We start from the raw sequence: 24855 nt of genomic DNA on the forward strand, positions 1-24855 counted from the left end.
TGCCTATAAAGGTTTTAAAGCAGGTGAGTGGCTCCTTGTCATGAGCCCGCCGCAGAACTTTTACTTAGAGAGGAAGTTTGTTCCAAAGGCAGACAGACTGATCGAGGAGGATTCTCCCATCAAAACACGCTGCCTCCCCTTCTCCCTCTTCCCCACGAGCTTCCACAGAAGACCACAGCAGGAGGCGGTGGAAATATGCAGGGTGAATCTCTCTGATACCTGAAGGGCAGCATGCGGGCACACCGACAAAGCAGCTGTGCCACAGTAAGGAGGGAAGAGGAAAGCAAGAGGAGACAGGAGGAGCAGAAATATTTTCACATTGATGTAAAACGCCGTGATGAAACAAATCGGGATGTTTGCACCAGGGTTGGGAGTGAGGGAAAATGCTGGCAGAGCAAAATCTGCAAGAGATATTGGGGTTGGGTCATAAAATGCTTGGGATTTGCCCGCTTTGGAAAGTGTTTTACTGAATTAGGCATCTGTGCTGCCTACCCTTTTGTTGCTACACAGCTCCCTGAACCTAAATTAATTCACTATGGCATTTCTGCCGTGTTAAATGGTGTAAGCAGGTACTCTCAGGCCACATAAATTCAGCAAAGTAGTGTTTTGGGGGGTCCCCGTACAGCTTTATTTGAGATCAAAGGGTATGCGTTGTGGGGGAGAAATACCTCCAGACAGACTTTTACTCCAAAAATTTGTTCAGACTGAGGCATTGTGAAAAACACCCAATGTATTGCCACGGGGTAAGACTGCCTTGTCACTCTACAGCAAGCCCTGTCTCGCCTATATGGAGCAGCAGTTTCAGTTCAAAGGGATCTAGGTCCATTCTCTTTCTCCATATACGTGAAATGGGACCAGAGCGGAGCGTGGCAGCCTTTTAACAGTGCCCCACAGCACTGCGAGAGTTCAGACTAGAGAGTGAAGGACACCGTGTCCAATTGAAATTACAGAGGAATTTGGGGTAGGCAGAATATAATTACACAATTGGAATTTAAACTGTGAAATTAAAAGGAAATATTCAAGGATGAAGGGGCAGAGAGAATCCCTAATCTCCAGCCAGGCTAGGCTGTGTGCCAGAAAAGTCCTTTCTGAAGAGGGAATAAGCAAAGCGCCTGTCCTGGAAGAAAGGGAGGTAGAGAATAAAGACAATGTTTTCAAAAGCACCCCAACTCCAGCTGTGTGTTTGTCTCGCGGGCTGTGTCTATTCGACAGAAAACCTTGTGGTTGCTAAAAGGTGTCAGATGCATCCCTCTTGGCCCCCTCTTCGCTGAGGTCAAAAACAATTTGGTTCCTCGTGTAAGCAGCACCAAAGCATTCCCGAGGGCTGCTGCAGAAAGCGCGCTCTGGGGCTGGCTGGAACAAGTGCAGCCCACTTTTTCATAGAGGTGCAACACGCAGTTTGTCCTTCCGTTACTGTAAAAGTCGGTCAAAGAAACTCTCACTTCAGAGTTTTAGAAAGCAGGCATTCTTTAATTGCGGCGCCGGACGCACAGGGGATCACTGTACCTAGTGTGTGTGCGGAATTGTTCAAGCTACAGGGATTATATACAATCAAACCATACGTATTCATTGGGTTTCCACGAAATAATTCACTTATTCACGCTATTTCCCGGAACTCATTAAAGTATGTAAATACCCCTGACTATTCACGTTTCTAATGGTGGTCTTTCGGGGTCTTCGGGTGGTCTGGTCGTCAATAGCCAACTCAGGCATGCATACTAAGCTAAGTCATTTACACGTCCAAGGGCATATGCATACCATGAGTTCCTCACCTGATCTTTTCAGACACATCCTCCAGGCCCGGGTCACTATTTACACATACAAAGTTTCTAAACTCCCCTCTGTCTAACTTAGCATAGTAAAGGTTTGGCCTATCTGTTCATAAAACATTTCAGATTTTGGTCCTATTATTCTATCAGGGAGAGAACCACACCTCCTTCTGACATGGTATCACTTCTATATGGGGTCTGCCAGGCTGCAGCCTTGCTAATATATCACTGTGATCTCTGAGCACTTCCCAAGGGTTAATTAAAAACTTGAAAAATTTTCAAGTGCTCCTTCGCAGTGAGGTGGGGGGGCAGAAAAAAGCACTGAAAAGCGTGGCGGTTTTGAGCAGCAGTGTGGATCGGGCAAATGAAAATCCCACTCCCCAGGAGCTCTGAATCAAGCTGCAGGACCCCATCCCTGTCCCTCTGCGGGCAGAGGGACAAGTTGTGGATCTCAGCAAGCTGAATAGGGTCCTTCCGTCACTGCAGAGCAGGGAGAGACGGGGGCTCCTCTTGTGCTGCCCTGCCACACAGGTGGCTGAGGACATGCTCCTGGATCCCCTGCCCTGGTCTAGCGTTGATAAAAAGGCACAGTGATAATTTCCTGAACCTTCGGAGTTGGTGATTTGTAAGATGTAATTGATGGAAACTGGAGGGCACTCAGAGGCTGCATTGATGTCAGACACTGAAATGCATAAAAAAATCAAGCCAGAGAAAGTAAATGCAGCCAAAGCAGCAGAGTGGGAGAAACGGATTGAAAAACCCACCTGAAAAGATAAGTGACCTCCTAGTGATTACCTCTCCCTTTCCTGAGGATGTGTGAAGGTTCTGAATTATTATTTTTTTTTAATATGAAAATGAAAACCACGTTTCTTTTTGTCTGTGCCCCAATTCTTCTCTCCAAAAAAGCAGTTAGCTAGCACCTGGGAGGGGCAGAGGTTTATGAGATACCACAACTTCTCTGCTAGTTTCATTAGCTGGGAGGTTCACAGGACCAGCCACAGCTCTCAGCAGTGATAGATTCGGAGTCATCCTTTCTCCAATCCAGAGGCAACAAAAGAGGGACAGAAACATAGCTAGAAAGCAGTTTGCTCGGAGGAAGCCTGAGGAGCGCGCAGGGGAAAATGAGAGCCTGCACGTGCAATGGACAGTCCACACCCCTCTGCTGCTCTTGATGCTCATCACACAGGAGCGGGCAGAGACTGGTGGGACTCTCCCCTCCGTGCTGAGGAACAGGACGGGGACGGGGAGCAACACAGGGGAGAAAGGCCAACAGCTTTGTGGTGGAAGGACTGCACCACATAGCCCCAAGTGCACCTTGGCTGAGGTCCCAGTCCCACCAGTGTCTGTGCTGTGACAATGAAGAAACCGTGCGTGATCTCTGCATTCTCCTTCTCAACTAAGGAGCTACTGATCCTATTTTTCCCTCATTCTCTGCTTGCCATCTCTCCAAATTGCAGGCTTTTTGAGACACAGGCTGCCTTTTGCTGTATGTCTCTGCATTGTGTTAAAAGTGAGACTGTGTCCTCTGTAACTGCAAGAGAGACTGCAGCAGAGAGGCTGTCGGCTCTCTGTAAGGATGTGTATTACACACAAAAAGCGGTAAAAAGAGGCATGCAGACAGGTTTAATTGAAGGTGAGACAATCTGAGACGTCTGGAAGCGAAAGGAATGGGGAGGTTTGGGGTAGGTATGCTTGAACACGTGTGGGGCAAAGAAAGGCTGTTTTAAGGCAGAGGACTCTGCTGCAGTGTAGAGAAGGAACATGGAGAGCAGAAGAGAAAGCTGCAGCCAACATCATTCTAGAAACTGAAGCGCCTTGAGAAAGAGAGAAATCTGATGTGAAGAAAAAATGATGGAGAGAAGGGACATTGTGTGAGAAATGCAGCGTCAGGGATTCAGATTGGAGTGGTGTAGTGGAGCTGGAGCAGAGCAGATAAGTTTGTTCTTAATTTCTCTATGCATTAGAGCTGTGTGGTGAAAAGGCTCCTTTCCTTCCCAGTCTGCTTTCTGCTTAAATCGTAGGATTCTTTTGTCCCTGTCTCCCCACCTTAATCTGTCTTTCTTTTGTCCCCTGCATCCACACCTTAATAAAAATATATATATATTTGTCTCTGAAACAGTACTGAATTAATTCTGGCAGGAGATTTGCAATTGAGGAGGCAATATAGCCATCATGGAAAATCTGGGGTTATAGGCACAAGTAGAGCAGGCCAAGAAGGGCTATGAATTAGGAGATATCTGAATCAAAATCAAAACAACAGACACTGATTTATTGCTGAGCTTTAAAAGATCCCGAAATACTATTTCTTCCCTTTGCAGGTGTATTAATTTTGAACGCTGTATTGTTTTTCACTGCCAGGAAGTATTTCTAAAGCAAAATCCCTGAAGGAAATCATTTTATGGAGCAGACAACTCCAGTCAGAAAACAGAAACAGGGTGTCCTGCAAGATGCTCACCGCTTCAGGCCCTGCTTCAGCAAAGCATGTAAGCATGTGCGTAACTGCAGACTCACTGTGGCCAAACGACTCCAAGTTTTGCACCTCAGTCTTTCTGTGAAATGAATCTGGAGTGCTCAGCTTCTCATAGGAGTAATCTTCTTATTATTTTTGTGTTTAGTTGTCTCAAACATTTCCAGAAATTAGCCCATGAATAAGCCGCTGGTTGGGCATTATGGCAAATACCGTCAAATAATACGTCTGTAGAAATCACAAGCTGTTTGCAGGTAACTCACAATTGAAATAGAGGTGAAATTTACCTGACTGATAATTCATCACAGATGATTTGCCAGCTTTCTTCGATATATAGACACATGGATGTATGACATGTTGGGGAAGGCATCAGATAGAGATGCATTTGAACCAAACTGGAGAAGATGCAGACGGAGACCCGGAGCCACTTTCAAACAGAGAGGGTGAGCAGACCTGCGGCCAAATAGAACAAAGTTCTCCTTAGAGGCAATTAGAAAACACAGAGCAGGTTAGCAGCTACTGGAAAAACCAGTAACTATTTGTTTTCAGACAGCATTTTTTCGGTGGCTGTGGGTTCTAGCTAAGCATGCAGAAGCTGTGGGAGGGCAAGGACTAAACCAGATGTGGTACTGGGAGCAAACGCTCCTGAAGAGAAGCTCCTGCAGGTGACTCGGAAGCAGCGTGCAGGACTGAGAAGAGTCTGTGGGTGAGATGGGAAGATACGGGAGAATAAGTGGCGTAGGCAGGATTAGAGCTGTGCAGAGGCTTAATCTAGCCGGCCCTTTCTCTACACCTTTATCTGGCACAGTGCAGCCACTGTGTGCTGCAGTGCTGGTATAACCTGGCCATAAAACTGGATTAACTGGCCCAGGAGGATCATGGCTGAGCGGAAGAGGGGCATGACAATATGCCTTTGTTTACATTTTCACTCCTGTGAGTTAAGCATAGATCTTCTGCATGACAAAGTGCTTAATTACCGGTAGGGAATATCATCTAATGAATGTGCAAGTGTAGAATTACAGCGTTAGGGCAAGGGTTTTGCTGTTTCATAGCACAGTCCATTTCCATTCCTGCTTTCGGCAGTATTGAGAGGTTATTTTATAATAGAAACAAACAAACAAACAAAAATAAAACAAAAGGAAAACCACAAAAAGTATTGCCAGAGGAACTTAATTTTAAATTAAAATGCCAAGATTACCTCTTTGATTCGGATCTCCCAGAGAAACCATGCTGTGTCCCTCCCTCAGCCTTTCCTTTTGGGCTCTTCCCTGCAATGAAAAATTCCAGCAACCGCCTCTGATACAGTTCATAATTTCTTCAGCAACAGCCTGCAAGAATGGATTCTTGCTGGTTGATCTTATTCCACGACATCTTGAGCCCCAGCAGAAAATTCAGCTTGGACTCTGACCCGGTGAAGTTAATGACCCTTGGAAAACGTTAAGACCCGGTCCTCAATGAACACTATCGCACCTTCTGTTTGCTCTTCTTATGAATGCACGTGACAAAGCTTGGCGATAGCGTATATGAGGTGCAATATTACGGCTAGGAATATTAGCAAGTTTTATTTTTGCTCTGCCAGATCTGTCAAGAGCCAGCAAAGTTCTGTCACTCAGCCTGCTTGGCTTATTGCTTGTTGGAATTTGGAAGTTCTGAATCTAAACCTGATTTGATTTGAGTGTCTCTCTAGCCTCTTGTTGTTTATGCTTCTTAAATGATGGGGGCACAAAGCCTGATTCCTTTTTCCTTTGGGTTTAGTGAAATTTGAGGTGGAAGAGGGCAAAATGCACATTGGCGAAATACGCCCTGTGAGCGTGGCAGTGCCCACGTTGTGAGGTGTGTTGTGAGGGGTTCCTTGGAGACTGGTTTCCTTGTGTAATTGCTCTTTTCTGATGGAGTAACAGACTGCCACTCACACGCAGGACCGACGGCTGTTATTTCATTTTCCTTGTATTCAATTCCTTTTTATTCATAGGGGATTAATTTCGCCAGGAGCTCGGGGCGCACCTGTCTCATGGAGGTGGTTCCACTAATTTCCACCCTGCCACCTGCACAGACAGGTCTTTCGGAAACGCCTCCTCAGCCTAAAGCCTTTATTCCATACAGTTTTTATTCCAAGACTCCTGCATTTCGTCCCTACACCGGGCCAACCGCTCCCTGGGGCGGCAAAACGGCCAACGGGTGGCAACAGCTCCCGCCGGCCGTTAACGGGCGGCAGCCTCCGTCCCCTCAGCACCCCGGGGAGGGTAGGAAGATCAGGTCAACCCGTCCCCCGGGAGGGAGACCAGGTCAACCCACTCGCGGCAGCACAAGGGAGGCGGGGGGGGGGGGTCAGCTGAAAGGCGGCTCACGCCTTAACGACGCCAGGGCCGGAGGTGAAGGGACGGCGGCCGCGCGCCTGCGCGGGGGCGCACATGGAGGGGGGGGTGAGGAGAGACGGGGCGCCGCGCGCATGCGCAGAGCAACGGGGGAGGGGGAGAGAAGGAGGGAGGGGGCAGGGGGAGGGAGGCTCGCGCAGGCGCAGAGCGAGGCGGCGGCGCCGTGGTTTGGCGGCTGCGCAGTGTGGGCGCGGAGGGGAGGAGGGGAAGGGAGCGGGGGGGGGCGCGCGCGGCGGGGGGAGGGGAGGGGAGGAGGGCGGGGGGCGGGGGAGGGCCCGCCGGGCGGCCGATTTTGGTTAAAATATTCAAAATGGCGGACGGAGGAGCAGCGAGTCAAGATGAGAGTTCGGCGGCGGCGGTGGCGGCAGCGGCAGGTAATCATTACTGCGTTTTACATATTCATATTCATACTCGCACACGCGGCCCCCCCGCCGCCCGCCCGCCCCGCTTAGCATAATTTATTAGTACTCCGGATTATTATAATTAACGGCGCAGGAGGGAGCGGGAGGGGGGGCGCGGGGGGGAGAAGGAAAGCAGCCTCCCCGTGCGGGCAGGCACACACACACACACGCGCGCACACACACGCACACACACACGGGCACACACGCACACGCCGCCCGCCTGCCTGCCTCCCTCCATCCCTCCCTCTCCTGCCTCCCTTCCTCGCACCGAGCCGGGCTCGCAGCCGCCCCGCACCGCCGGGGCAGCGGGGACACGGGGGGCGGCGGCGCCGCCGGTGGGGTCGGGGAGGGGGGGGGGCAGCCAGCAGGAGGAGGAGGAGGAGGGGGGGGGAGGGAGGGAGGAAGGAAGGCCGGGGGGGGGGTGTCCCCGCTCCCCCAACCCGCCTGGGTTCCCCCAGCCCTCCTGGGTTCACCCCCTTTTTCCCTGCATGCCCCCCCCTCTAAAAGCCGCTTGGCCCCGGGGGTGCCCCGAGCGGGGCAGGAGCAGCACGGGGGGGCCGGGGGTGCTCGGCCCCTGGGGGGGCTGGCGGAGGGAGGAGGGCCGGGGAGAGCCCCCCCGCCCCCCCCTCGGCCGGGGTTATTTCCCCCAGGGCCTGCAGGCGGGGGGTGGTTGGGTGCGGATGGCCTCGAGGAGGGGGGAGGGCGGCGGCGTGCTTCGCCTTTATTATTATTATTTTTTTTATTATTATTTAAAGCCGCCCCCCCCCCCCCCCCCCCCAAAGGGCAGGCTCGGCGCGGGGTGACTGCTCTTTTTGGGGTGGGGGGGTGCGCGGAGTTTCTCCGTGCCCCCCTCCGCCGCCCCCCAGCCGTTCTTTACCCCATTTCCCCTCTTCTCCCTGTTCCCCCCGCAGCCCCCGCACCCCTTCCTTTCCCCCCTTTTTCCCCTTCTTGCCCCATTTTCCCCCATCCCCTCCCTGCGTGGTGCCGGCAGCAGCGGTGGGCTGGCGCTGGGGGTGCGGGTCCCGGCTCCCCCCCCTGCTTCCCCTTCCCGTTCTCATTTGAATAATGTCTAATTCGGGGAGGTTTATATTATTGAAATGGCCGCCCGGCTTTCCCCGCCTCTCATGTTTAGTAATTCAGACCTTTAATAACAGCCACTCAGAGCCCAACGCCGTGTTTATATTTTACATTCGCCCCATGTGCTTTTGTGGTTCAATATGATTCTTCTTTCTCGCTCTCTCGCTTTTTAAAAATTTTCTTGGCAACCCACAGGGCCCCGAGATCAAACCCAGGCTGTGCGAGGAGAGGAGGGGGGAGAGCTAGGCCCTGGCTCCTCTGGCAGGCGCCTAGGCCTCACTCTCTGCTGCTTGATTTATTTACTAATAACCAAAATGACCCCCCCCCCCCCCCCATCTCCTCTCCACCCCTGCCAGCAAAAACAAAACCCTCCTGGGGCTCGAGCAGCATCAGATCTGCTCACAGATTCTCAGACACTCATGTCTTTTAAATAAGAAGCTTATTTTTAATTTATAGCAACTCAAGACTGTAAAGCTGTTCCTTTCATATCTGCTTTTCAGAGGCTTGGGCATTTTTGGTCCCTTTGTCCTTGATTCTTTTCCTTAAAGGAGAGTTGCTTCTAATTTACGTTTCCTGGCACTGAGGGAGCTGTGGAAGACACACTCAAAATCTAAACAGCTTTCCTCCTCCCTCTGAACACAAACAGAATTGAATACATTGGGGATAATCTTATTCACCTTTTTGCTTAGTGTGGATTCAGTTTAACAGTGCTGTGTGTCAGATGCTTTTGTCGCTGCTTGTATCTCTGACTGCTCTGGTTGGTTGGTTTTTTTTTTTTTCCCATTTAGATTTGGCTTTCAAGACAGAAGATGCTACTAGGCAGTACAGGGTCTAGAAAGGAAGATAAGTTTGCTGTGATTGTGCCCTAAGACCACCAAGTGAAAATTGAAATTAATCCTCTTATCTGGAGTAATTCAGTGTTAAACCAGATATTAGGCTACTTAGAAAACAAATGGACTACTTTATTAGGAAGAAGCAGTAATTCTTATTCATGCAGGTATGGGTTTCAGATTTGGGAGAAAAAAAAAGGTTTTCATTCATGACCATTGTTTTTTCCCCATGGAGAAAAAGACCCATCAGCAGGGTTCTTCAAAGTAACTGAGCCAGATTAGCATGTAAACATTTCTGAAACATGCCCAGGGAGAGTTCACGTACAGATGCAGGCAGTGTGTTTTGCAGTCTGGTACTAAATTTAATTTGTATCAAAATACTAAGCTGCAGCTAATGAAAAGCATTTTGGTTTCAAAAAATAATAGCTCAGATTATTTATCCTTTTTCTTCACCCTTGGTGAAGACAGGCCTTGAATACTACAGGAAAAAAATAATCTGCGGAAGCGGTAATGAGACTGTTCAGGTGACTGACTGTTTCACAGACCAAGAGCACAAGGCTGGCTGGACAAAAAGCAGTAATATGATTTCATGCCTTAAATAGCATATGTTTTTGCACTCGCTTCACAAGATGTGGTCAAGCCGATGATGTCATTGGCCAGAGGACAAGGTGCAGTTAATTTGATTTATTGACCTGGGGTGAGGTGTAGCACTGAAACCTTCTCATAGGGAAACCATTTATCTGAGGACAATTTCCTTTATAGCAGCAATTTAACCACTGCTGAGACTGTAGATATTTTATCCAGGATGATAAAAATGTACATTGCATCTTGCAAACAAAATTTCTTTGTCCCTGACGTTTTAGTAATTTTTATAGAACAGAATACTGGACAGTGGCCTTGTGCAGTCTTACAGCTGAGCTGGGGTTTATGACTCCAAATTCAGTTATTTACATGCCAAAATATGAATGCATTTCTCTCCAACATATGTTTGTGTGCCTTTGTCGTAGCTTAAAATTTCACTTCAGCATCCCAGTTGATGCAGATAGAAATGTGTCTTCAGCAGCGAAGCCTATAGGCAGCGTGCTAGTGTGAAGTCCCTTTTCTCAAACCCTGGCCTCATCTTTGCTTGTTGGAAGCTGCTACGGCCAGTGTCGGGGTACTGCTCCTCAGTCTTGAGCAAGGACTTCTATGTTACTTTCCTGCTGATGTGTGTCGGATTTTAAGCTGCTTCTTGGGTCTTCTCTGTCACTGGTAGGAGAATAAAAGAAACATTTTTTTCTTCCCTACGGACTACCTGGCTGTGGTGAGGGTGGAGGGTCGCACTGCTGGTTCAGTGCTTGCTAATTTTTGCAAGGGGGGTATGTTCTGGTACTTTGGCTGTCTCTTAAGCTTTTGTTTTATCAGGGACAGAAGCAGGAAGGCTCATCCTCCCCATTAAGTAGTTCTACTGGCTGATTGCCTCTGCTTAGTTATTCAGGTGGTTCTGCCTCTTTGTTTTCGCCTCAAAACTGACCATGACCGACCAGTCTAGCAGCCGGTTGGAAGAAAAGGTTAAGCTGTGTCAGTAGCCATGCTGCCACATGAAAAGCAGAACTGGGAAGATGTGTGGATGTGTGTCAGTGTGGTAACCCCATCAGCTGCGGGAGCTGGAGCTTAACTCCTCCCTTCTGAGAAGGAAAAGGAGAGAACCTGAGCTTCCCACCCTGTCATCTTGAGGGAAAAATCTCAGTTTTGCTGTCACTAGCAATTTCTCAGAGATTACCCTGCAGTAATAATTCAAGCAAATAAGTGTTATACTGACTTCCTGATGTTGGACGTGGATAGCTTCTGAATGCTTGTCTTAGCAAGTAATGGTGACGATGTCTGGAGTTGCCTCAGTTGACGGAATCAGTGAGGTAACCTTCAGCTCCGTCTGTCCATTAGGCCTGTGAAGCACCAGCATATTCTCTGTTAGGAGCCCCTTCGGCTGTGTGAGGAACTGTCCTTCCTACTTGTGGTCAATCCCAATAATACCCTGAAAAATGAGATCCTGACCGCTACTGTCACTTAAATAATTATCGTCAAAGTTTAAATGGTAAATCCCACATTTAAAGCAGCCTGTTTTTGCTGTTTTCGTTCTGTTCAAATATGCAAAGATGCATAGAACATCCTGTCCAGAATGCTGTTGATTGATCTGCCATCCAGCCTCTTTCTTTTAAATAGTGTTTTTTTTTTTTCCAGAGACACGTTTATTTTATCTCCCGATTCTCTGGAAAAATTGCAGTACTTGCTTGTACTATGAGATAATATATTCATTTGCCTTCCTCAAATTTTAGAGTTCAAGACTTCAAAACATTTGCAGCATTTTTAATGTGTATGTATCTAGTCAGCTTATTTTTGTACTTTCTTTTTTTTCCCCAGCAGTACTCTCAATTCCCCTCAAAGTGTTGTTGCCAATAAGACAATCTTGATATCGATGTTTTTTATACAGCTGACAATTAGGCAGTTACTTACAGTTATGGCTTTATTATTTTTATCTTGAGAGAATCAGTGGCAGTTCTGGCAAATGACTGTTTCATGACACATTTTCAATCTCTGTGACAAAGTTGTTGTCAAAAGAAGGGGTTGAGTAAAATTAAGCATGACTTCAAATGTGATATGCGTGGTTTGGGTGCTTAAGCTAGTATGTGAATGAGAGGCCAGCTCATGTTGCTGGATAGACTTACAGTGCTGGCTGGCTGCTGCTGCAGAGATTTGCTTCTCTGTTGACAAATTTTCCCACCCCTTTTCCTTTTGTGCTGCATTGCAATACAGGCGAGTTAAGCGTGGGTTTTGCTGGACTGAGTGTGGGAGGGCTGATAAAATTAAGGGAAGATACCAGTCTTGGTTAGTGTATATTGAGCAATTGCTCTTTTTTGCTTGAAATTGTTTGACAATTGTTAATTGAGGAAAAAAAATGCACACAAATACATTTTCCTTTCTATAGTTCTTTGTGTTAAATTTCTTGAGTTTTATGAATTGACCCTCACGATGCTTCATGTGTGCTTATTTTTCTCCCCAGAAGTAGAAATAATTACTTACAATTTCAGTGTTATTCCTTTCTCTAGCTTCTTATTCCACAACTGCCTAGCAAATACCTGCTGTTGCTAACATAACTGTGTCAGAAACTGACCTTTCTGGTGCATTGCAAAGTCTTTGCAAAAGGGGTTTTTTATTAGACTGCTGCTGGCTAATTGAATCAGTTTGGGGTTAACAAACAGCACAGCTGAGTGACGGGGTGGTGGTTTGGTATAGAGGATTTAGTGGGTTCCAATCCCGAGTTTGCCACCAGCTTTGCTTGCTTTGCAGTCCTGGGCTAAATCCGTGTAATGGGAACGATAGCGAACGTTTTCACAGGGGTGTTACCAGGGGAATAATTAGCTAGTGTTTTATAGCGCTTCCGAAGATAAGAGGACTGTGATTCTTCTGTCTGCGCGTGTGATTGTGTGAGCTTGTGCCCAGGTTAAACTTTGCTCAGGATGTTTCGGTGCCGACACGTTCGTGTCCCCTCATCGGCGGCGGAGGACTCCTGTTGTAAAGGCACAGATTACTGTCAGTTCTAACTACGCCGTGATGTAGATCTGCTGTAGGGTATGCAGTTTGGTGACAATTTAAATCAGCCTGAGTCTGGCCTCCTCTCCCTGTGTGTTCCTGCCCCCTTCTCTGCGCTGGTGCAGATGCTTGCCTGACTCCTTTGCTGAGCGAGTTCAGGGAATTAAATTGGCAGAAAACAAGCCTTGCCAAAAATAATGAATAGGTTTTTTGTTGGTTTAGCTCTCTGAACTGGCTTACAATGCGATTAGACAAATAGCAGGGCCAATGAAGGAAGGGGACAAGAAGCACATATGTTGACTCGAGTCTTCTCGTAATTTCATTCTATCTGATGGCTTTCCCGTTGGCAGAAACGGGGAGTCATGCTCTCAGCAGCGTGATCATACCTCTTACTTGGCACCGGTCCTGGCACCTACTGATTTCCAGGATGCTCAAGTTTAACTTGCTAACCTGGTGGAAAACTAGCCTGAGATAATTTTAGATCTTTGCTTTTGTGGATTGAAATCAGCTCAACAAACACCTAAAGCTGTGTTAAGGCCAGTGCAGGAGGGAGTGTGGGTGAAAGTGGAGGAAGAAGGGGAAAGAAGGAAGAGAAGTGAAATGTCCTCTTTTCAGAAGCAGCAGCGAGTATTTTGGTTAGCTTAGTTGTATAGCTTCACCTTTAGGTTGATGTAAACCACTGCGAAACCTCAGCTGATGAGCTCAAGGTGATCTCCAGCGGTGCTGACCCAAGGGAAGCAATGGGGTGTAGGGCCACGGGTGCTGTGCAGCACCTCCTGTTCTAGGAGCAGGCTGTACAGAGGTGTCCGAAACTGGTAATGAAACTGCACTTAAGCAAAAGAGTGGCTTAGAGACTAACAGATGCTGACAATTTGGCATGGCTTATGCTGTCACAGGTATGATTGCATTAATGGTAGTCATGGCAGAAACGCTCAAATAAAAATTGTGAATGAGACCTCAAAGTGGCTCTCGTTGTTTTAGTGCTGCTTGCAGTGAGACAACCCTAAAAAGACTGTGGCTCAAAAGGACATACCAACAAAAGTACCTGGGAAGTTACACACACTGTTACTTTTGCTAAATTTCTGACTGATATCCCTGCTTCAGCCATTTAACATGATCAGTCTGAGACATGATCTTTCCTATAAATTGTGACATTGTGACAACGAACCTTTTGCTCGTCATCCTTTTTTTTCCCCCTTCTTCCCAGAAATTAGATTTGGCTGTATAGAAATGAAGTAGCATATGGTAGTCTCTGTAAAATGACAGTGTTTGACACTGTATGACATGGCACAAAGTTTTGGAAAATGAAGATGTGAATAGCTAAATTACTAAAATAGTAAATACTGTAGAAGACTTAAAAAATATATGCACAAAAACCTGTTGAATGATGGAGATGTAGCTTGTTTCTTTTTTCCCTTCTCCTTTTCTTTAAGGCTCAAGGGCTGTTGGGAAGCCACCATCCCTTTTGCAGTGAGCTCCTTTGCTGTTTGTTCTCTTTGTCCTTCTGATGATTCAGTTTTATTTGAAAAATACCATGTGACTTAGTAATTTGTGCCTGACCATACCAGTGTGAAGTTGTAGCTTTATACTGCTTGGATATAGCCCAAGGGGAGGAGTATACAGTGAATAAAGGTAGAAATGACTCAGACATTTGATGAATCACTCATTTCTATATTATTAGTTAATATGGTCTACTGAATGAGAAATGCGCTTTAAGTTTCTTTCAGGAGTCCTGTTGCAAAGATGCCTTTCTGTTTATCCATAATTCTGTTTCTTACCTGCTGATCTTTAGTACAGCAGGTTATCTCTTCTGTTTCAATTTTCAAAGGTAGGTTTAAACAGGTAATTGAATTTGATTATTTCTAAGGCTGCGGAGATACAGCAATGTCAGGAAATGCTGCCCCTCTCCCTCCCAACCCACACAAGCGTTTCCCACCCTGTCCTCCAGCACACATACACGCACCCATGCTTGTAGATGCTTTGGAAAATGTATGGGAAAGCTTGGGCTGCGGACAGTTTCTTCTAGCTCTAATTGTAGCAGGAAAGTCATCATTGCTTCTGACTGCTGGAGTTCATTGTTCCCTTGCATCTGTTGGTGGGGCTGCCCGTGTGGGTGCCGTCTAATCCATTTGGGTTAAAATTAGCTGGGTTAGCAGGGACTGTGGTCGAAGCTGCCTGGAGTCACCCAGATAATTCTGATTGAAATCTGTGAGTGAGGGATCGGCTGAGTTGCTTTGTCATCATACCTGAGGGTACAGTTCATGTTACACTTAATCCAATTTAAGGGTGGGTTGCTGCCAAAAAGAAGTGGGAACAGAGGCAGGAAGAGTAGGGGGCTGTCATTTTTGGACTATTGTTTGTTTCAATAAAGCCTATGTAAAACTGGCAGAAACAGGGTGGGATCCTGGGGAGAAACGGGCGGTAGGGGGGATAAGGGGGCAATAACTTTCTGTTTGTAATGTTTGTTCCAAGGGCTGGAAGTATGTGGCTTTCCAATGGTACTTTTTAATTGACTTTTTGTTGATCTGAACTACAGAATGTAAATTATGAATGTGTCCAATACCTCAAGCAAAACGTGGGGCTTACGAGTTTCCCTTAAACAGGCTTTGTCATAAGGTTATCTTTACTTGCTGTTCCACTTCAGTCAGAATGTAGTTTAGGAAAGCTTTTGGCAACAAAGCTGGTTGAACATGGGACCTCAGGAGTACCTTTCAGAACAGCTGAGAACCTACTCTTTTGTATGTTTGCTTAGGCCAGGTCTAGCAGCTTCTGACTTCAAATCAGTCACACGTGGCAAGTTGCTCGAATCACATCATTGCTAACCTTTATCAGACTATTATTTTACTGCCAACACAGCTACTCTTTGGTTAGGCTGGATGTGCCACAGTAAGGAAGAAGCCTTCGGCTGCCAGGGTGCACCACTTCCTACCAGATTTAGCCAAGCACTGCCCTCGAAGACTGTGGTGAAGTAGCAGCAGTTGTAGGGCAGACTTCTGTGAGTTATCAAAAGAGGAGACATCCACTGGAAAAGCGTAAACTAGAAACCTTATAATTTTCCAATGTTGTCTTTACTCAGTTTTGAAAAAAACAAGGATTTCCTAAGGCTACAGATTTTTTTTTAACATCTCAGTTCTAAACTGTTTTCAAACCTCAGCTGCTTACATGTTTCTGTCTGTGCACGGTACTACAAAGACGGGCTAAGCAGACAGTTGCATGTTGTTCTTCACCTCTGGCTCAGGTGAGCACAGAGCTGCAAATTCTTGTCATTTGGGAGCTTAACCAAAGGCACTATCCCTGTGCTTGCCCTGCTTTTACATCTGTACCCGGCTGTTTGCTGTTGACTGCTTTTGGAGGAGGGTCAGATAGATCTTCGGTCCATGGTGATTTTGGTATTTTATTCTTTCAGACAAATAGAAGACACTTTCCTACTAATTCTCAGTTCATTTTAGGTTTTGTGGGTGGTTCTCTTCCTATCCTGAAGTGCTCATCAGCATCACAAAAGAGTTGTGGAAAGATGATGTTCTGTGCATGCTCTGCATGTTTCCAGCTCTGTGGAGCAATCTGGGGTTGCCCCTGGGTCTTCCCTACAAATTGCTTGCATGGGAACCAAAGAACTGGAATCTCTTTTTGATGTCCCATACTTTGTGAAGATATGGGAGAGAAAAGAGGGTGGGTGTTAAACATTCAGCCTTTGTTACTACTGCATGGAAAGGATCCACAGCTGAGCAGATTCTCAGCTCTGTGAGACCCACTGAGGGTCTTGAGCATATTCTAGAGCTAGCCTATGGGCAGAGACTTCAGAAATCTGCAGAATTTTGGAACTTGTTTTACTTGGAGATTACCTCTTTTCTCATTATAGCAGGAGACAATGGCATTGTAAAGAATATCTCAGAGTTCTGAGAGGTAGAAATGCTGTGCTCTATCATGATAGGATTTAATTTGTTTGGGAACCTACTTGCAGCACAGTTGCACCTTATATGGTTCTGTTCTGTGGTGCAGCAGGGACTCGCTCAAAATCTGCTGAGGACTGACTAAGGCCCACTGTCACAAAACTTCCAGAGAATGCGACTGAGCTGTGCCTGTGCTGAAAAACTACTTCGTTAATATTGTTTCCAACGTAGTTAAAATAGAAAATGGATCCAGGAATATTTTGTAACACTTTTAACAGCATCTGTAGCAAACACAACTATGTATTAACAGCAAAGTTTAAAGTATATAGCATTGAATTTGAATGCTTATCATTTTTTCTGTGTTTTTAGATGATGAACTCTGCAGCAGTAGAAAGGATTTGCTGTGTGGAAGTTTGAATAAAGGCATAAAGAGTTAAGAACAGTTGTCTTGCATCTTAAAGCTGCTAGAGCTTTTCAGCTTGGTTTGCTGGAGAGAAAGGAGGGACAGGTAGTTTCTTTGCATTGTGGTGTCTCTGTCAGGATTGCAGGTGGTGTGGGCGTCTCTAAAGATCTTAAAAATAAATAAATCAGTTGGTGCTTCTCTTAACAGTATTGACAAGTGAATAATATGAGGAAAAATACCACATACAAAGATGTGCCAGCAGTTCTGTCTCATTCCCCATTTGTAGGGTTAATGTAAGCAAATGTTAGGCTTGACAGGAGGGGTAAACCTCATTCCACAAGCTCATTTAAAAGTTGCATAAAAAGCTCTCCGAAGTCTTGAGACAATCCGTAATTTTTTGTGTGCACTCAGAGAAGACACATTCGTTTTTAGTTGCTCAAGGGATCAGTTAATCTGTCAATCTCTCAAAAAGCAAAATTAACTGCGGGCAGAGTGGTATCTTTTCATTATTTACTGAGGTAGTGATTTCATATAATGTGGGGCTGAGCTAGAAACACTCTATTTACAAATGAGGAAGGGAATTCACTGCCATTTGTCGTGTATTCACATCGCAAGTAGGTCTGTAAATTGTATAGCACAGACACTTCAAGAAATTTAGGATTATAGAGAAGCTGAGAAATCTGAACGCGTTTCTGGCGTAACTTGCTTAGGTTTTATCAACTTGCTGCTTTCAGTTTTCCAAGGTTGTGGCAGTTGTATTAACTGTACTTGGTGTATTAGGATTTATGCCTGTGTACACCAGTGATTATCACCAGTGGTAGCATCTGTTCCTAAGGCTTTTAAAAACATTTGGAAGGCATGCTCATTTCTTTGCTCATTTCTGTGCTGGACAGTTTTTGTGTAATATATAGTCAAGTGTGGGCAGTTGTTTCCTGAGCACACTTCATGCTGTGGATGGGTAGTTAAACCAGGGATCTTCCTGCCGCACTCGTTCTGGTAGCGGCCATCATTCTTGGTTATGTGTGATTGTAGTAGCAGAACATGAAGATAAACACGTGGGATACAGCTGTCTGCTAATCATCTGTTTCTGAAACTCCTCGCTTTGTTTGCGTTCCCTGCTGTCTCTAATGCTCATTTGTTGAGACGAGCTTTATAAAGAGCGGGGACTGCAGAGGCAGATTACCTCCGTACTTCTGTCCTTCGCTTTTGGTGTCATCAGGGTGCTTGATAGCAAGAGAGGAAGGGTCCAACAAAGGCATGAAGCCGGGACAGAAACGTGGTGCTGTTGTTTAGTTGGTAACCTGGACAGTTTTGTTTTCTTAAAGCTGACAGAAAACATCAGTGCATACTGAAATGGTGCCGACGGGTTGACTAATTACATACGGTTGTGTGGAAGTGTTCTCGGGTCCAGCAGAAATTTATAGATTGCTCTTTAAGAACCATTGAGGTAGCAAATAAATGTACTTTGTACTTCACTATATAGCGTGGTCTGTTCGTTAAAATTCCTTTTGAAACGATTGCTTTGGTGCTAATCAACTCTCCTCAAGGTTGAACTACACAATGTTGTACGTGGTATTACTGACCTGAGTATGTGATGTTGTAGCTCCTAGATTTGTATTCAGCGAGTTATTAGGAAGAAGTTAATGTGCTGTTCTAATGCTGAGAGATTTATTTTAATAAATGCCACAACTGATGCTGCAATCTCAAATACTTGTGCCTTTAATACTTAACCGTAAGTCAGAAAGCTAAGCGTGACCTGATAAATCGTTGTATCGACTGCCTAGCTTTTTTGGAAAAGATTTAATTTCTGAAGCTTTTACATTTGTTTGCAAACAGTGGTGGACTGGGTATGGCAGCCATTCCTCATGGAAAAGGGCTGTTTAGAGGAAAGGGGTGAAGTTTTTATTTGCAAGATGACTGCTCTGCGGCTGCTTGTAGAAGCCCGCGGATTTGATGCACTGCATTTAGCGAGCGCGTGAACAACACCCAACTGGTGTTTGAAGGCTCTGCTGGGGCAGCCCTTAAACAAAGGAGCTGTGGGCTCCCTGCCTTAGATTTTTTTTCCCCCTTGGAGTCTTTCTTTACCCCGTGTTTCCTATTGGAACAGAGGTTTGTTGTATATGCCTGCAGACGCGTGCGTAGGGGAGGAAAGCACAAATAGAAAAATTGCTCCGCGCTGGAAAAACCGATGAGCGCTGCGGAAGAAACCTATCAGTTTTTCAATTAGACCCTTTTCATCACGTGTATACTTTACCGGGCCTCTTTATACGTGCCTGAGCGTTTAAAAAGTCTCACGCCAGGTGAACGAGACGTGAGGTATTGAAAAGGCCATTTACTCACAGCAATATCTGATTGCCTGCGCCGCTGAATCGCTGCGTGTTGGAGTAAGCGCGTTGCTTTGTGGCAGCCCAGGTGCTCCCGGCTTCTGCAGGGGAGGCAGGACCGGGCTGGAGACTGGCCAGTTGCCATGGCAACTAGTATGATGTCATGAATTCAGAGCGGTGACTTCACTGCGGTCTGCTTTATCTTCATCCCCAGCTTCATTGCTGGGTGATGCTCCGGCTGGGTTATTAAATGTAATGGCCACTAACGTCATCCAGGCTGCTCCAATTAAACCTGATTGCCGCTTACCCCCAGGTCTGGGAAACTGACAGCTTGCATTTGTGTTTTTCTCAACTCCTTTAGCTCTATTAGCCTGAAAAATTTGCTGATATGCTAAAAATGAGGAGGAGATTCAAACCTTTAAAACCTGAAAACGCAGTGTAGCAGTGGCCTGTTGTCTCTTCTCCCTGAAGACTTTGTTCAATTCTGGCTTGCCTTTCTTTGTCCTGTTCTTTTCTGAAGCAGGTGAAGTATTTTCCTAGTCTCGTTTCAAGGATTTGTTGACCTGCAAATTGCACCAGGAAACTTCCTGCCCATCAGCCTTTGGAAATGGTCAGCTGCTTTCTGCTCCACGAGCACTCCCATTTATCACTGGGCTGCGCACCTCCATTTCCCAGGTAGCAGGGCTGGCTGTTCGCTGCCTGCTCTCGCCCATCCTCCATTGCTTTCTGAGAGCCGAAGGAGTATTTAGCATTTTTCCTGTATTTGTAAAGAGATATCATTTCCACATTTAGTCCCAATAAAATGTGAATAAAAACATCGAGCTTAACTAGGTGCATTTATTTTGTTGACATAACTGTGTATCTGTTTAGAGCTGGCTTAATGGCTTAACTCAAAGGTTGCCTGAGACTTCGAGGCCGTCTGACTTCTTACATTATCAGTGAATAGCACAAAGCGTATTAGAGTGGCATGCCAGGTATTTTTTTTTTACAGCCTTTTTGCATTGGCAAGGAAGAGATTCTTCACCTTTGGCTTAGTTTGACAAAGGTGGTTTCTGTGTATAGATAGGGCCTGAGTTTGTTGTTATTAGAAAGGCTTTCAGCACTTCTAACAACAGAAAATGTAGGATGTGTGGATTTCTGCTTGTGGCTTACTACTGCAGTTATTTGCATTAAATTGTATTGAGCATATATCCATTTAGGTGAGGTTAGAATTAAATGACCTCTTCACATTTTTCTTCCTCTGAAGAAAGATGGAGACTTGAAACACATCCACTAGCAAATGGGAGGATGTCACAGACAGCCTGTAAGGAAGATGAAAAACATATCAGGAAAATTAAAGTTGTAGTTGTCTCCCTGCAGATGAGAAAAAAGATATCCTGTGTAGCCTGTCATTTCTGATGAGCATATCATGGAAGTTGAATTCTGGCATGCTGCAACTGAAGTTAAAAATGTGATTGAGATGTTTTTGTAATGAGCTCCTAATACAGAGCAGGCTGCAAAATGCTGTTGCAGGTGCTGTTGTTCCCATTATCTAAGTGCAGAGGTCCTGTGCTTGAAGATTTGCTGGTTTATGTTGGTAACAGTTGTGCTTAGTAGCTTTTTTCTTTAATCACCATAAATGTGCTATTGCTAGGATAGCTTGTGTTAAAATCTCTAAATACTTTTTGAAAAACACAAACATTTTTATCTTGTTATAATGCCTGTGCACATGGAGGGTTTTATTAATTTGAGAGTACTGGTATGATTTGATTGCTAAAGCTTTTGGTCTTTAGGCTAGGTTTATATGATTCTCAGAGTAGCATTTTGTAATTTAGCTGTTAATTTTTTTCTTTCTATTCATTTCTAAACACTAAACCACTGGAAGGAATACAGCTTCTTAATGACACACTGACATAACCAACTATGCATGAAAAATTGCTAACTCAAAACTCAAACTTTTTAGTCACATGGAGATTAGATCATTCAGTTCCCAGCAGTGTATGCATGAACTACTGTTACATTTAGAAATAGTATTGTGGCAGTTAAAGCTAGACTGAATAAATATATGGATATATATTTATATGCGTGTGGAATCTATTATTTAATTATTTTTTATTTTTTTAAATATATTATTTATTGTATTTATATGCGTGTGGAATTTAAAGCTCTGGACTGCAGGTGTCTTGGTGGTGGAAATTCTTCTGAAGTGAAAGGGGAGCGTAGGAAGTTCTTCTGGAATGCTTGGGAAAAATGATCACCTTAAACTTAAGTCTGAAAAAGAATGACAACTTGGAATGGGAAAAAAAAAAATCAGCTTTACTGTGCAAGTCTTTTTACTGTCCTTAATGTCCAGGCTTATGGCCTGTCTGCAATATATAGACCAGAAAGGAACCTGCTGCTGTTTCTTTCAAACTTAACTTCTAAGAGAACAGGATTATGAGAGTCATGGTGGGGAGGAAGCAACAACAACCTCCCCCTTGTGTGTGTGTTTTTGTTGTTTTTGTAAACTAATAAATTAAACAACATAAACTGTCGATGCTCTTTATTCCACTACAGATTATTCTATGAGGGCCAGTTATGTTCTATTTATTTAGAAAATAAATAAGCTAGTTGGAATGACCTCAGTTCTGTGCTGTTGCTTCTATGTGAACATACAGTATAAAAACGAAGCAGTACATTAGTACTTAGTCACATTAGAGACTTCTACATGCTGGGCTTATACGGAGTCTAGAATCCATCTTGCAATTTACTGCTAGTGCTGGAATCGCACGAGAGTGGTAATGTTGGTGGAAGTATGTCGAAGTAATTAGCTTGCATTTCATGATACAGTGGCTAAAAGTGGCTTGAGTTTGCCTTTGTTCAGGGGTTGGGGCTAATGGTGGTGGTTTGGTACTTCTGGCTGCAGCTTTGAAGGCTGTTTCCCCCAGGTCAGCAGCTACAAAAGGATTTGGATGAAAAGAGCTAACGTGCTTGTTGTGTAGGTCACTTGGCCTGTTGCACAGCCCGGAACCAAGCATGCTTCAGAATCAGGATGTGTGAAAGAGGAGTTAACAGAGGAAAGCAAAGACTTGACTGAGGGAGGCCGCTCGCTACTGCAGAAAGGTTAGGAGGCTGCAGGTATCAGGGAGGTGTTCGGGGACACTGCTCGGTAGAAAGCTGAGCTTCTAAACTTGATCCTGCTCAGGGGTCCTGCCCGACCTATCAACAGGTCCCTCTGTCATGATTCTGCATATCAGGAGACGTTACCCACCAGTCCTGTGCCGCTTCTGGATGCGATGGACAACATCATAGGTAGGACACCTCTTTAAAGGTGTCCTGTCCTCTAATAATAAAATCTGTCTTTAGAGGACAGGGTTTTATTGGCTTCATAAATTGCTACGTGTCTTGCAAAGACCTATATAGAAAATTCTATATATCACCTTATGATGCAGTCAGGGCTTGAAACTTAATGTTTTGCAAGCAATCAAGAGAGTCTTCCTCAGTGCAGGGAGGCTGGCCTTACCGAGGTTTTTCAAAGTTCTCATAGATTTTTTTTTTGTAAAACACATGCAGCATTAATTGGGAGCTTTGCAGGAACGTCCATGACGAGCTCGTGAATGGAGGCGTGGGATTCTCCCCCGCACCTAGGTCTGCGACTGGGAGTGCTGTGGGGTGCCGGGGTGACACGGTTATCTCGGCCTCAGCAGGCTGCCTGGCTCACTCTTTCTGCAGCTCTCATTCAGATTACCCGGCAGCCCTTGTGCTTCGCTATGATCAAACGATACAGCGCTCGCGGAAAAATGTGCTGCTCAAAGCTCTGTGTGGCTCCTTTAGCCAACTTGATCTATACAATGGGAAATAGGAAAGCCTTTTTTATCTGATTAAACAGCCAACTTTGGCATGAAATCTCCTTTTTAATATCAACTTGCTGGAAGTGCTATGACAATAAAAATACTTTTTTTCATTGTTGGGAAAGCAAAAAAAATAACACTTCCTCGTTTCATGTATTACTGCCAGAGTTTTCTTTGACATTCTTTAGGTTTAATCATCAGATGTGATAGCATGGTTGTACTTTTTGACTTGCTATTAACTGCCAGCATCCATGCTACGTGCGGATGCTTTCCTGGTGACCTCAGCTATTGTTTCTTCTTGCTCGCTATATTGATGTTAAATTAATTGATAATGAAATCATACATGTTTCAGCAGTAATCATTAAATTACAGATATTGAATCATCAGTTTAGGAAATTACTGTGTCTGTTTTAACAGCGAGACTCCCCTGTATCCCTGTTTTTTTTTCTAGTTTTCCGTGTGCAAGGTGTGTTTGCTGGAGGAAAAAAAAAGGCATTATTTTTCAGTAGTTCGTTAATACAGAGCTCATCTGTCCTTTTGACATTAAGCCATGATTTTACTGAAACAAACGTACCATTAGCAGTTGAAGTGCTGTGTTCCCATGCATCTTATTTTGTCCCAAAGCACAGTAGAAGGTACTGTATTCAAGGCACAAACCTGAGCAAACAAGCTATTGTAATAACACACTCAGAAAGAAAGGGTGATGGTTTGCTATAGCCCTTCAGGGATTTCCAGACCATTACATAAATGGTCTTAGGACAAATAAAGTTCCGAGTCCAGAACTTCCCTTTAAAAATGAATGTAAATCTTGGGAAATAGCTTGCTCACTGACACACATGTGAATGATATTTTAAAAGCAAAAATATACATGGTTGACAGGGTAAAGTTTGATAAAGCTATCTGTATACACCTGAAAATATAGGCACAGTTAACTTGCTTGTATTTATTTTAAGAGTTTTGTGTTCCTAACTAATTTGAACGTCCTGAGATTCAGCTCCCGAGGCTCCCTCAACAGTCAGTGTAGCTGATGGCTCCAAGCTGTAGCCCTGAAGCAGCACACCCTGTGTATCTAGGTCCTCACGCACAACAGGCATGTCAGAACAAACCTCCCAAGATTGGTCTGTAATCTGTATTATTGCCAATGAGAACCAGTGGTGATGGCCTCGCACAAGGTGACTCTGTTTAATGATGTCAGGTGATCCGATTTTTTAAGAACACTGAATTTGCTGTAAAATGTAGGCTGCCTCTGTAGTAAATGGAAAGAAGGAAAGGTTAATTTTGGTAACCTAATGATGGCTTTTATGATTAAGCTTGTGGGTTTGTATGGTTTTGCTTTTTCTAGACAAACCTTTTTTTTGGGGGGGGCGGGTGGGGGAAGTGATATTCTTACACCCTTTTTCTTTTTAATGTCTTGCGTCATGTTCCTCACCTTGCTCACAACACGCATACATGCTTACTTCTGCAGTGCTATGGTGGAGGAAAAAACTGGGGGAGAGGGGGAAGCATGAAGATAGGGGAGTAAGCTATCAAAAAGTGCAAAAACTAAAGAAACAGGAGAAAGAAGCAGGAAAAGAACAGCTCTGGAGGAAAATAATACTCCACATGCACTTCAGTCTGTGAGCAGTGCAGCATGTGGGTGAACTTCGCGTCTATGCCTATGGTGTAGTAGGTATGAAGAGACACTTGCCTGGTTGTAATTGCAAAGTGTTGTTGGAGTAAATGCTTCTTGAGAGAAAAGTCTCCAAGTGAAGAAGAAAAAATCTTAGGATCGGTGGACTTGCTCTTTTTTTTCATTCAATTACCTATTAGTGCGTGCATTTAAAAAGAGCAATTGGAGTCAGTGCAGCGTTTAAGTAAAGCAACCTCGAGATTTCAGGCAGGGACTAGTATTTTTTTGGCTCTGTGGTATTTGCATTGGCTTCCACTTCTCATTTGTTAGC

At 45.0% G+C, this 24855-nt stretch overlaps 1 protein-coding gene and 1 long non-coding RNA gene across 20 annotated transcripts in view; one reads left to right on the forward strand and one right to left on the reverse strand.

Annotated features, from left to right (window-relative positions):
• Nucleotides 1–19250, reverse strand: part of LOC136789686 (uncharacterized) — a 45185-nt gene extending 25935 nt beyond the window's left edge. For 3 of the 4 annotated variants that reach the window (XR_010828594.1, XR_010828595.1, XR_010828593.1), the window contains exons 1-4: nucleotides 19123–19250; nucleotides 10721–10844; nucleotides 5435–5504; nucleotides 4524–4689 (exon numbers count right to left, since the gene is read on the reverse strand). This is a non-coding gene — a long non-coding RNA (uncharacterized lncRNA). Of the gene's footprint in view, nucleotides 1–4523; nucleotides 4690–5434; nucleotides 5505–10023; nucleotides 10168–10720; nucleotides 10845–19122 lie in introns of those variants that run through there. The other variant, XR_010828596.1, reaches the window with a different exon arrangement.
• Nucleotides 4718–24855, forward strand: part of POU2F1 (POU class 2 homeobox 1) — a 118868-nt gene continuing 98730 nt past the window's right edge. For 2 of the 16 annotated variants that reach the window (XM_066990369.1, XM_066990370.1), the window contains exons 1-2: nucleotides 4719–6608; nucleotides 6941–6985. In XM_066990369.1, the coding sequence (XP_066846470.1) occupies nucleotides 6248–6608; nucleotides 6941–6985 (406 nt within the window). In that variant the 5' untranslated portion in view covers nucleotides 4719–6247. Of the gene's footprint in view, nucleotides 6609–6853; nucleotides 6986–24855 lie in introns of those variants that run through there. The other 14 variants (XM_066990364.1, XM_066990365.1, XM_066990359.1 and 11 more) reach the window with 11 other exon arrangements.

Source organism: Anser cygnoides, chromosome 1 (assembly GCF_040182565.1).
Source record: "Anser cygnoides isolate HZ-2024a breed goose chromosome 1, Taihu_goose_T2T_genome, whole genome shotgun sequence".
NCBI lineage: Eukaryota > Metazoa > Chordata > Aves > Anseriformes > Anatidae > Anser > Anser cygnoides.